At 42.6% G+C, this 14005-nt stretch overlaps 1 protein-coding gene across 1 annotated transcript in view; it reads right to left on the bottom strand.

The window, feature by feature from the left end:
• Positions 1-283: 283 nt before the first annotated feature.
• LUC7L (LUC7 like) overlaps positions 284-14005 on the bottom strand; it is a 48344-nt gene continuing 34622 nt past the window's right edge. Inside the window, exons 8-9 of the mRNA XM_068244825.1 lie at positions 3534-3727; positions 284-935 (exon numbers count right to left, since the gene is read on the bottom strand). Of these exons, the coding sequence (XP_068100926.1) occupies positions 3565-3727 (163 nt within the window). The 3' untranslated portion in view covers positions 284-935; positions 3534-3564. The remainder of the gene's footprint in view (positions 936-3533; positions 3728-14005) is intronic.

Here is a 14005-nt window from a genome sequence, read left to right on the forward strand (position 1 = left end):
CTGTAGTGTTGCAGCCATGCACAAGCAAATCACAGATGATAGGCAATTCCCTCAGTAATCAGGCAGCAGCTTACACAGTAAGCTTAGGTCTCAATGGCTGGTGCTTTTGAGGTAATCCACGCAGGCCCAGAGTAGTGAATAGATAGCAAGCAGGCTACAAGCGGCTGCCAGCCAGCCCACTGACCACAGCTCATGGGTCTCCGCCCACTTTCCACTGTAGCCGGATACAGAATACTGAAGTGACCCCCCCCCCCAAAAAAAAAAAAAAGTTTATAACAGAAGCTCTATTAGATCAGCGTTTATTATACCAGGCATCACTTCCACATATATAGGGGCATGGCCAAGACCTGGACACTTACTACAATACTTGGAAAATATATTTATGGGGCAAATCCTGTAATGTTGAGGAACAATGTACAAAAAAGTATCTAGTTATATAGTTATACAATGACATAAACCATGTTTAACTACAAAATGCATCACTATGTAGGCCTTGAATCATATACCAATGTTCATCATTTTTGGTATTTAGTGACTACCCCATTCCGTGTCCCCTAAACTAAATAAGAAATGCTTAAAAAAACCTAGGAAAAAAAAACTAAAGACATAATCAGTACACTAAACAAATTTAATTATATGCCAACAACTTTCAACTGAGGGCAAGCAGAATATAATTTAGTAACATTGCTATCTTGAAGCATAAAAAAAAAATCAAAATAAAATTTTAAAAATAAAAACCCAAAAAACAAACGAAAAAAAACCTTAGGTTTATCAAATGGAAGTTTTCAGTAAGAAAAAACGTTTTTTATTTATAGAAGAATGCTTAATTACTTAAAAATACAACACAAAGTATGTCTTTTGATGTACTGCAGGTTTCCCAGATGAAAAGTCAGACCTCAAGACTCAGTTATGGTAGTTGTTTGATCCCTGCTGATCTACAAGATATAAGAAAATGCAACCAGTTAATTTACAGAACATTCAACAATGTTCAGAAAAAGATAAGACCTCTATAAAAAAAATGATTAATGTGTAATTTACCAGGGTACCTACAACAAGCCCATTTGATGTTTTCAGAGGCTAGTCTACTGCTCCTGACCTTGTATATAAATCACAAAACACAGCAGGCCCCACTGCCCCAAGCACACTGTTGAGGAACAAGTACCGTAACATTAATGAAGAGGTGGAGGTGTTTGGGGAGAGAACATTATTCCCTCCTGAACAACTGCATATGGCTAGAGTTTTGCCAATTATCACTGCAGCAATTTTATAGGGATGATTCATTCTTCCAGGGTGAATGTTATCAATCTTTAAAGGATACCTTGGCGTTCAACTCAAAAAGGATGCCTAATGTGTGTATGGGGAGCTGTGTGGATCCTTACCGCACCTCCCATGCCCCAGGCATCTCCCTCTGTTCATATTCCAATTCCTCCTCTTTCTGGTTGGCGCAGTCAGCGACCTCTGACTAGGACATACTGGTGTGGTACGCATACGCAGTATGTCCCATAAGGCGCCTTGTGACCACGCACAAGGCCCCTTAGCATGCGCAGTATGTCCGAGTCGGAGGGCGCCGACCAGGAACAGGAAGAATTTAAATATTACCAGAGAACAGAGGGAGAGGTCAGGGCATGGGAGGTGCGGTAACACAGCACAGCTCCTCATACACACATTAGGCATCCTTTTTAAATTTAAGTCAGCGCTAAGGTATCATTTAAAGTGGACCTGAACTCAGAACTTCCTCTCTGCTAGATGTGAAACAGCAAAATAACCTACCAAGAAAAATACAAATCCTGCAAAAAATCTGCAGTTTCTACTTCCTGCTTTCACAGAAGCAGATATATTAACATACTGTGCTTTCAAATGAGCTTATCTGCCTCATCTGCCATGGCAGTTATGTGACACAAGGGAGAGATCAAATTACAACTTGTAATTAGACACTAATGAGGGGGAATTAGACAGGCTAAACTCTCGAAATACATACAGGGTGCATTTCTCTATGTCTTCCTTCTGTAATGTGCAAGAGTTCACGTCCACTTTAACAGGGGCCACTGTACACACACTAGATCCTCAGAATAGCCGGTCCCAACCAACAACAGTTGCCGAGGACCATCTAGCGGGTGTGCAAGGCTTCAAAGAAATGTCACAAGTAAAGATTCACCAAGAGTTGCAAAGTCTCCAATCATATAGAAGACATAATTGCACATAAAATACATTACAAGTTTAGCAAATTAAACGATTGTGTAATACCCACTACAGATGTCATGTGGAGTCTGTGCAGGTCTTTTGTCTACACTAAACAGAATTCATGTGGGCAGAAAAGCAACTACACAAGACCGATCAGATTCTGAAGGTCGATGGTTGACACCTGACAGATTAAAGTGGACTGAAACCCACATTTACTATTGTAATAATATTCTTTAGTTATATCTGTGCAAGATTATGTTATTTTTCCAGCTTACAAGGTGGTGCTGGGTACTCAAGTTTTAAAGAACCTTTTCAACTGCCAGGCGGCAGGGCCAAAACTGTAAAATTGATTTCTTAGAAGTAAAATACAGAAAAAATCTGTAATGTTTACATGTAAAAATGTACACCATTAAAGGGGCACTATGGCAAAAACTAGGCTACTGGGATAACACTGGTAACGTACCTAATATTAGAAGCATCAGATACTAAGCAGTTTTTTTTAAAGTCTGCTTAAAAGTTTAGAGAGCATATGCAGAGATCGTCACATTTCAAATTATGCGAAGTGTCCTCCTCCTTCAGCTGACTCAGGCTGTGCTGTGTAACAGTATTTCTACCTGCTGGCACTGTATGGGGGATGCTGGATGTTTAGCGAGTGCTGGGAAGGATCATTGCACTGGGAGCAGAGCCCAGAGTAAACAAGTAATTTATCTTGCTTATTTCTTTATTTACACAGAGGGGGGAGGACATGCAGGATCTATGCATATGCTGCCTAAAATCTTTCAAGCAGACATATATATATATATATATATATATATATATATATATATATATATATATATATATATATTAAAAAAAAAGCTTAATATCTGATCCTCCTGACATAAAGTACATGCGTCAAGGGTTCTCCCAGTAGCCTAATTTTTGCCATAGTGCTCCTTTAAAGGGAACCTAAACTGAGAGGGATATGGATGTTTCCTTTTAAACCATACCAGTTGCCTGGCAGTCCTGCTGATCTCATTCACTGCAGTAGTGGTTGAATCAGACCTTAAACAAGCATGCAGCTAATCCAGTCTGACTTCAGTCAGAGCACCTGATATGCATGCTTGTTCAGGGGCTGTGGCTAAAAGTATTAGAGAGACATGATTAGCAGGAGAGTCAGGCAACCAGTATTATTTTAAAAGGAAAAATCCATATCCTTCTCAGTTCAGGTTCCCTTTAACTGTGCTCCCATAGGATATGAAGTAAATAAACTAACTTCAGTTTCACTTTAACTGATAAGCCGTCAGGTAATCTCTTTCTCTAGCCTTGTGCAAAGTTCCAGTTCAGCTTACATTCAATTTATACATAGTTACCCTCCTCTCCTCTTCAGCTGCCATATAGTAGTTATTTTTTCGATCTCTCCCTGTCCCTAGATCTGCCATGGTCTCGTCTGCTACGACTTCCTGAACGACTGCGATGACGTCTATGTCTATCCCTGGATCTTGATCTTCGTTTCTCACGAGAGGAGGATCTTGACCTTCGTCTCCGCCTGTCTCTTGATTTGGAACTAAAAGAAAAACAGATGTGTTAAAATTGAAATAAACCTATTTAAGGGATATTTAAAAAAAAAAACACACATTCTATTTATTGCTTAGGACCTTTGGGGGGGGGGGGGGGGGGGGGGGGGGGAATCCAGCTCTACTACAGGTTTTTTTTTTTTTTTAAATCTTAGAGAAACTCCGACCAAGAATTGAACTTTATCCCAATCAGTAGCTGATACCCCCTTTTCCATGAGAAATCCATTCCTTTTGAGAAATCCCCTCCCACAAGAAACTGAGTAGTACTCCTTGCAGTTTCCGGTCTGTGAACCTTGCTGCATTCTGGGAAATAGCCGTTTACGACTGCCAAAAAAGCATGCATCAGCTATATCACTTGCCAACAGTAAAACTGTCACCATGTAATATCAGAATGTAAATCAGGGATTTAAAAAAGGTTTTACAATGGGCAAACACTGACTAAATCATTTATACATAATTATTGTAAAAATGAAGCACCTTTTTTATTACATTATTTTAACTGGAGTTCCTCTAAGTCTTGAATAGCACAGAAAGGTGTTAGACACCGTTGAAGATTATTACTTTATGTGCCCCTATTGCGGGGGGGGGGGGGGGGGGGGTACTCTCTTGATCCTATCGAGGCTTCCCCCGTCCTCCTCTGTCCCACGGTGGTCTTGCTGCGGGTCCAGGAAGGGTGAGCATGTAAATATTTACCTTTCTGGCTCCAGTGCAGTTGCCGCTCTGGTCTCGGAGATAGATGGAAGCAGCCGATTCCAGTTGGGCCTGCACAGTAGAGCGGACCCGACTGGAATCGGCTATTTCCATCTATTTCCGTGCTGGAGCCAGGGAAGGTAAATATATCAAGCCTTGTCGGGCTTATCGAGGAAGGATTGCTGGAGACTTTGGGGGTGCCAGCGCTGGATTGCCTGCAGCTACATGGGAGAGGGAAGACTCATTGGGACCCTGAGGCTTCCCCCCTCCTGAGGTAAGTACCCCCCAGGGGACTTTTTTTTGATACAGAATCTTTTTAATCCCTTTTTAAGCAATGCATAACTTAAATACATTTTTTTCCCCCCGAGGTTGGGCTTTAGTGGTTTCCAGCTTTGGGACCTTTCCTTTTTTGATTTGACTGAAGTTCTGTAGGCAGAAGAGCATCTCTTTACTTCTATAGTAATCACATCTCCAGACTGATCAAATAATTGTAGCCCAAGTCAAATCTTGGCAGCATTTAAGCACAGCCACAGAAAGCATGTCCTGATACTTGGTTCAGGAGAGCACAGAAGACAGTGATTTCAGGCTTCTGAGGTAAATGCAGAAATTGCTTTTACCACAGTCATATCTCCATTATAGTCTAAAGCTAAATTTGAAAGAAGCCATAGCACCTACAGTGGCTTGCAAAAGTATTCTTCCCCCTTGAAGTTTTCCACATTTTGTCACATTACTGCCACAAACCTGAATCAATTTTATTGGAATTCCATGTGAAAGACCAATACAATGTGGTGAGAAGTGGAACGAAAATCATACATGATTCCAAACATTTTTTTACAAATAAATAACTGCAAAGTGTGGTGTGCGTAATTATTCAGCCCCCTGAGTCAATACTTTGTAGAACCACCTTTTGCTGCAATTACAGCTGCCAGTCTTTCAGGGTATGTCTCTACCAGCTTTGCCTGAAACCATGCCCATTCTTTTTTGCAAAACAGCTCCAACTTGCCACAGATTTTCAATTGGATTTAGATCTGGACTTTAATTGGGCCATTCTAACACATGGATATGTTTTGTTTTAAACCATTCCATTGTTAAGATGGCGAAGTGAGAGGACGCTGGTTCGAGAGCTCCGCTGTCTGGTGTCTCCTCTATTGGCTATCAGACGGCTACTCAGCTTAAGATCTGGCGCTCTGATGGCTCTAAAGCACATGGGAGCACTTATGCACAGTTCGGGTGACTGGGAGCAAGATTCGGCCCAGCCAGGAGGCATTTCCCTGAAGCAGAGGACTACTGGTGGTCACCTCCGGGGCCTTCCCACCTGAATCACACCTCGCACCGCACCTCTCCATATCCCACAGCTATGTTGCAGAAGGGTTATAAAGCGCAAAAAGACAAGGCAAAGGCGGATAAAGGAGGCACGCACAATGACCATCCACCCACCCTGGCCCCGCCAAAGCATATAGCCCGCACTGATCCGGACCAAGATCAGATCACGGAGGACACGGAGCAGGTGGAAGCAGGGCTTACTCCTCCCAGCTCTGCGGAGTTACTAGCTGCCATACAAACCTGCCAGTCGACCCTCACATTGAAGTTCAATCACTCCAAATTCACTCTGTTGCGACAAGACTTCACAAGAAGTGGCTGGATATGCTTCCAAACCCCTGATACAGATTGCTTATTATACAATGGACTGAGAGGCCAGACATGCTCTTTGGGGGATTTTCTCTTTTTTTAGGGGGACCTTTTTCTTTTTTCTCTTTTCCACAATAACTATTATCCAAATGAAAAGGATTGCCACGTTGTTGGAAAAGACATGATCTATTATGAACTGCGTCACACCTCGCAAGTCCATAAGCTATGATTTCATACAACGCATTCCCCTTTTTTTCCCCCCCCATCTCTACCAGCAGAGGGCGCATGGACACAGTTTTCCTCTCAGGTGGAAGTCTCCTACACAGCGTCAATTGAACGGCTTCACCTCTGAATTGAATTGCTCTTTAATTGCTCCTGATTAAGGGTCACATTTCCTTGGCCATTTGACATCCCAGAATACTTTGTGCATAACTTTAATATGTTGGAGCATGGAGTTTTACGCCATCATTCTTGCACTGTGTTATACTCCTCCTGTGGTTGCTTCCGGGAGGACAAATATGTTGCATTGATCATACGCTGTTATAATATTTAGATTGTGCCTTGATTAAGCGTCATGTTATGCTACTTTTTTACCAGTTGAAGAATACATTTTATATTTCTCTTGGACTTTTTCCCTCTGGGTGTGCTAGTTGGCTAATATGTTTAGTATCCTGCAGTCTCCCAGCTGCCACTGGGGGGAATTGTTGGGTTACCCAGGCAACAATATCTTTATTACATCTTTTCCATTCTGAGGGTTTGGTGTGTCTGCATTTGTCTTGTTTTTCTTTATCTGCACTGCAGTCTTTAATTTGTCCACATGATGGTGACCTAATTCCTATTTACCTTTTTCTTTTCTTTACGCATGCAATATTCTCTTTAGCTACAAGATGTTGAACTGCTAATTTAGGGATTATGCATCCTATTTTAAATCATAAGCATGGCTGACACGGCACGCTGACGTCAGACGGCGCGCGGGGTCAAGCCTATGACGCTGCCACGTCCATGGGCCTTATTTAAACAGCGCCAGCTCCCTCAGATAGCTGTCCCCTCGCAGCTTCGGCGGAACTAGTCGGGCGGGCGCAGGAGCGCCTCGCAGCCGTCCTCAAGCTCCCATACCGTCTTATAGGTGAGCCTTGCCTTTTTTGTTTTCTTCCTCCATTTGATCCTCTGTGTTTCACTTCCCTATTCTCATTCCTTCACAGGCCACATACCCTTCTCCTCCACTCTACTTTTTTTTATAGCACTTTGAACCCATTAAGCCTTGTTAGCCCAATCCTACACTATTACTGGTTGATATCAGGATTTGCACCTATTTTTTGTATATGACATATAATATCTTTTTTCTTTGAATCACACTTATCACATTGTTACTTTGCAGATGTAGGGCGCGTTGTTGTATATTTATTACTTCTTGTCTTTTTCCTGGAAAGATTAGCAGCACAGTGCCTATTAATCACGTTTTATTTATTTTGACACTGATAAATACCTATTCTGCTACCTTCTGAGAGAAACACAGAAATACAGCATATAGGGCATTATTCACAAAGCTTTTTCACCTGTTTTCCTCTGTTTTCACCTTATCTATGTTACATTTTTAAACTTCCACAGAGCAAAAATATAATATAATTAAGGTAAGAAAAGGAAGATTGAAATGAAGGTAATCAGGGACAACTTACTTTGAGTAATTATTTTGCTTGTAATTGTGCTGAAAGGTTATTTTAACAATTAGGTGATAAATAACTCATGTGTGGTAAGTTTTGTGAATAGAGCCCATAGAGTTATATTTATCATGCAGAGCTCTGGTTATTTGTTATTTTGATATCAGGGGCCTTGGCTTGAGTACGGTGTGCCTTGTTTTTAGATGTTATGATTTTTGTAGCTGGTAATAAAGGATAATTGCTTTTACCCCTGATTCTCAGACCAATTATTTTCTGCTCCTTGTTATTTATACCTTTGTGATACATATGGGGGTGTCTTGTTCTTTTCCTGGTTGCAACAATACCGGGTTGTCTGTGCCCCGGCCCATATGGAGAGCCGGGCCCATATAGTTGCCCATACTCTGGGCTGGGCCCGGCTCTCCATTTAGGCGCGGATAATAGATGACCATATTTGTGTGACACAGAGGGTTCAAGATCCCCCCTGCTCTCTAAATTATACCCCATGAGCACCCCAAGATCTAGTCAAGCTACAGAGCGTATTGAGTTTATTTATGATGCACAATAGACGGGATAGCAGTCTGATATAGTGTTGGGAGAATGTTTTTTTTTCTCTCCCTTATGTTTTCACTAATCACCTCAAGCTTCATTCCCCTGATACAGCCGGGTGCCGCCAGGCAGCAGACCTCCCTTCTCCTGACAGTTACGTCTGAGATTACGCACACCACCCCATTTTTTCTTTTTAGGCCCCATTCTTAGCGGTTAGTTAGGAAGGGACCAGGTTAGGGGATCCAAGCTACACCAGACAGTTGTTAGTGTGTAGCAGGGTGTGAATTCTGGGATGGGTTATATAAGGTTGTTGGGCCCAAACAGTTCATGTATGTGTTAATTGTTGTTAACTGTCCTGTTTAACTTGAGGTCTTGTCCTATTGCACTATGAATGTCCTGATTTGGTTGCATCCTCAGCTGGTTGCACCACAAAGATCAAGAAAGGTAACCTACTGGTATTTTATTGGTTTCATGCTTTGATCGCAGTCTATATTTTTTAGTTTCAATAATGGTTAAACTGATATTATGGAATGTTAGAGGTCTCAATTCCAGAGTCAAGAGGTCCCTTGCATTTAACTATTTGAAGACTCACAATCCTCATATTTGTATATTGACTGAGACCCATTTGCATGGCAGTAGAATACTTGCTCTAAAAAAAAAAAAAAAAAAAAACATGGGTTGGCCATTATTATAATGCCACATATTCCACTTACTCAAGATGAGTAACAATCCTGGGAAATAAAACATTGCCATTTCAGCTCATTAATGCCTATACTGATGATATGGGTAGGTTTGTTATTCTACACGCTCGTATATATTCAGAGGAACTCATAATAGTAGGTCTTTATATCCCCCTCCATCAACCCTGTCCATACTTAATGACATTATGAATAAAGTTGCGCAACTGCCTACCTTTAAAATATTGCTCTGCGGTGACTTTAACATGGTCCTCTCACCAACCACAGACAGACTGACTATCTCCTAACCCCAAAGACAACCTATTACAAAATTGGGTACAATCATTCAATTTTTTTAGATCTTTGGCAGAAGCGTAATCCAAACCAACCGGAGTTCACTTATCACTCCACCTCCTATCAATCTCTTTTCAGGATTGACCTACTCTTAGCTTCTCCATCTATGGCCATGCAGGTGGGTAAGGTAAAACTGCTGCCCAGGGGGATGTCAGACCATGCTCCTTTAGAAGCTACTTTGTTGCTGACGTCTGCCACACCTAAACCACTCTGGAAACTTTCACCAGGTTGGATTGCTCATGATTTTGTGAAATTAGGCATGCTACAATCGTTAGGAGAATACTAGGATAGCAATGATCACTCTGCTGCCCCCTCAGTGGTGTGGGATGCCTATAAGGCTGTCACTAGAGGACATTATATTAAAATTATAGCAGAAGCCAGATTCCAGGATAGGGTTATTTTATTTAATGCTGAACAGGCTGAGAAAGTTTATATAGCTTGCAAAACTAAAACGTATGATGGTGGCAAATAGCACTGACACACCTGTCAGCCAGACAAAAAATTGCAACTTCTAAGATAGAGTCTGCACGCCAAACTCGAATTTACTAGCAAGGAGACAAAACGGGGAAACTTTTAGCTTACTTGATTGGGGAAGAAAAAATACCACATCGGGGCAATATGCAGTCCGACCGGGGACACTAACTGATGCAGGAGACATCATTAAGGAATTTCTCAACTATTATCGAACCCTCTATACATCTGATACAGTGTACACTAAACAGCAACTTGATGATTTCCTTGATGAGTAACACTTCCCGTTGGGTGTCTGCTGAAGACAGAAATTTTCTAGAGGCTGACATCCCCGAGGAGGACATCAGGGGGGTCATCAAAGACCTTCCAAATGCAAAGGCACCAGGGGCTGAATGCTCCCTGCCGAGTTCTATAAACAAGGAACACCAAGAGCCCCAATAGTGTAATATGTACTGGTAAATGGTTACTAGATAGAGTAAAATATTAATACTCACAAACCAGGGTTACCCTTCGGCAACCACTGTAAAGGCAGGTGGGGAGATTTTCCTGACCCCACTCAGGAATAAGAAGTCGCTCTCTGTAGATGAGAAAAAAGAGGGTTCAACCCTCCCACCCAGGGTGGACTCTATATTATGCAGGAGAACAGAGGCGCCAAAAGGATAAAAGGAAGCTAGATGAGCTTAAAAGCCAAATTCTTGGTAAATAGAGGAGGCAGTGGTGGACCTACCTCCTCCAAGTAGACACACAACGACTGTAGTAAAGACAGTCAATATATTTTATTGATGAACTCCAAATATGCAACGCGTTTCGCAGTTTTGATCCTGCTTCATCAGGCAATAACAAAGGAGCAATAGCATATGTGGTCAGTAGAAGACCAGGCACCTCCGCGTTGCATATTTGGAGTTCATAAATAAAATATATTGACTGTCTTTACTACAGTCGTATGTCTACTTGGAGGAGGTAGGTCCACCACTGCCTCCTCTATTTACCAAGAATTTGGTTTTTAAGCTCATTTAGCTTCCTTTTATCCTTTTGGCGCCTCTGTTCTCCTGCATAATATAGAGTTCTATAAACAATACAGTAAGACCCTGGTCCCATATTTACGACAAACTTTTAAGCATGCATTAGAGAACGACAGTTTACCAGACTCCATGTGCGAAGCACTTATCACGGTACTCCCCAAAAAAGGAAAGGACCCCACATTATGCAAATCTTATAGGCCGATTTCGCTACTGAATCAGGATTACAAAATCTTGGCCAAAATCCTGCCCGTTAGGCTTAACACATTGATCACTAAAATTATTCATCCCGATCAATCCAGATTCATACCGGGGAAGGGCACGGACATAAATCTGCGACGCTTAATGACTAATCTTTCTATCCACCATGAACAATTTGGGGACCGCATAATAGTTTCATTAGATGCCGAAAAGGCTTTCGATGTGGTAGACTGGAACTTCCTTTGGGAAATGGTCCTGCGCTTTGGACTGGGCAATAAGTTTGTTGGCTGGCTCAGAACCACGTACACCACACTGAGAGCAAGGGTACGCACGGGCCTACTTGTATCTACACCTTTCTCCCTCTCCAGAGGAACTCGGCAGGGATGCCCCCTCTCCCCAACTCTATTCGCATTGGCAGTAGAACCCTTGACCATGCTTTTACGTAACAGTAGTCTAATCAAGGGTCCTGTCTACGGTGCAAGAGAAGAAAAAGTCTCCTTGTATGCGGACGATCTCCTTCTATACTTATCTGATTCAGGTCAGTGTCCTCCCCATAATTTTTTTTCAGCTGGGTGGCATGAAAAAGTAGCTGGGTGGTGATCGATAGGGGAATGCAGGGCCAGCGCTTCTCTACTTACAGTATAGGAGGATGAGGAGGGGAGCCAATGACAGCCGGGTGCTTACCAAAATTAGCCGGGTGTAGCACCCGGCTAAAAGAGCCTGGGGAGAACACTGCAGGTCCCTCTTTAATGGCTGCTCTTACTCTTATTAAAAATTATGGGAAATTCTCTGGGTTTGAGGTGAATTGGGACAAATTGATCATTCTACCTCTTGATGCACAGATACCTACATTACCAGCTCCAACCCCACTACAGTGGGTCTCTGAATTCACGTTCCTGGGTATCAGAATTACAAAGAATACTGGTGACTTCCTCAAATTGAACCTGGAACCAATACTTTCTAAGCTTAAACAAAAATTTAAGGCGTGGCAGACTCTTCCTTTATCCTTGATAGGGCGTGCCAATGCTATTAAAATGAACATGCTCCCAAAGTTCTTATATTACTTCAGGAACAGCCCTATATTTATCCCAGCTAAATACTTTAGATAAAGCTATCACCTCACTATTATGGCACCCCAAAAACCCACGTATCGCACTCTCAACTTTACAACTTAATCAGCACAGCGGTGGTATAGGCTTACCTGATTTTGAACAGTACTTTTGGGCCTCAGCCTTAAGGTGGCCACTAATGATCCAATTTCTATGGAAAAATCGTTCGAGCGATCAGAAATTCTGATCGGAAGAAAAATCGTTCACTGCACCATCAACGAACTAATCTTTGCTTCCTATCACAATCAATCGAGAAAATCCAAATTTTGGTTTGACAAAAATCCAATCGGACAACTATTTTTATAATAGTTCATAATGGATTGTGCCAATCAACTGAGATTATTTTCAACCAATTCGATCACAATTTCTGATTGCTCGAACGATTTTTCGCTAGAAATTGGACAATTAGTGGCCAGCTTAAAGGACTTACGAGCCCAAAAAGCAAAAAAAAAGATAAGTACCTTATTCAGTTTTAAATGCACGGAGGACGCCGTCCGCGCCCTCCGTGCAGTTCCGCCGGGTCCCCGCAGTCTGATCGCCCCCCGTGCCGCTCCCGACTCCACGGACGGGGTCGGGCTCCCCTTCCTCTCCTAAGATGGCCGCCGGAGCCGGCCGCGGCTGCGCAGTCCGCATACGCGTTAGTGCGGCTGCGCAGCTCTAGGGCCTCCCCCCTCGATCCACGCTACTGTGCAGCTCGTCCAGAGTCACCATGGGCCTCTTGACTGCATTTCTGATCAGCGCTCTCCTTGTTCGGCCTGCGAGTTTAGGTGGACGGCCTTGTCTTGGTAGGTTTACAGTTGTGCCATACTCCTTCCATTTCTGAATGATCGTTTGAACAGTGCTCCGTGGGATGGAAATTTTTGTAGCATAAGCCTGCTTTAAATTTCTAAATAGCTTTATCTATGACCTGTCTGGTGTGTTATTTGGACTTCATGGTGTTGTTGCTCCCAATATTCTCTTAGACAACCTCTGAGGTCGTCACAGAGCAGCTGTATTTGTACTGACATTAGATTACACACAGGTGCACTCTATTTAGCCATTAACACTCATCAGGCAATGTCTATGGGCAACTGACTGCACTCAGACCAAAGGGGGCTGAATAATTACGCACACCCCACTTTGCAGTTATTGATTTGTAAAAATGTTTGGAATTGTGTATGATTTTCGTTCCACGTGTACACCACTTTGTATTGGTCTTTTATGTGGAATTCCAATAAAATGGATTCATGTTTGTGGCAGTAATGTGACAAAATGTGGAAAACTTCAAGGGGGCCGAATACTTTTGCAAGCCACTGTATCTGTATATATTTTGGAATGTAGGAGGAAACCAGAGTTCCTGAAGGAATCCCACTCAAACACAGAGATCATACTAACTCCATGCAGTGTCCTGGTCCAAATTCGAATCAGCTTGCTATCCACTACGACAATGTATGTGCACAAAGATTCTCAAAGAGTGCAAAGGGTTTATATAAGTACAGTAGCGAACCAGCACAAATCGCTAGCAATACTCAGTGGTGAAGGTCAACTTCTTAGGCTGTTTTTGGGCTCTGCTGTGCTTAAAGATTGGGTTAACGCTGTCTATTACTGAAATTGAACATTTAATAGAGTTAATGGTATGTACCGTATTTTTCGGACTAGAAGACGCTCCTGACCATAAGACGCACCTAAGTTTAGAGGACAAAACCAGGGTGAAAAAATATATACTAAACCTGGTGCATCCATGGTTAAGGGGCATCTTGTGGATTATGCCCCCTTTGTACCTCATGCCCCCTTGTACCTCTTGCGTCTCCCTAAGTCCTCCTCTGACCCCTTGTGTCCTCCTGTGTCCCCATGTGTCCACCTCTGTCCCCGTGTCCTACTCTATGCCCCTGTGTGTCCCCCTGTGTCCTCCATTTGTCCACGTGTCCTCCGCTG

The sequence above is a fragment of the Hyperolius riggenbachi genome, chromosome 7 (assembly GCF_040937935.1).
Source record: "Hyperolius riggenbachi isolate aHypRig1 chromosome 7, aHypRig1.pri, whole genome shotgun sequence".
NCBI classification, from domain to species: Eukaryota; Metazoa; Chordata; class Amphibia; order Anura; family Hyperoliidae; genus Hyperolius; species Hyperolius riggenbachi.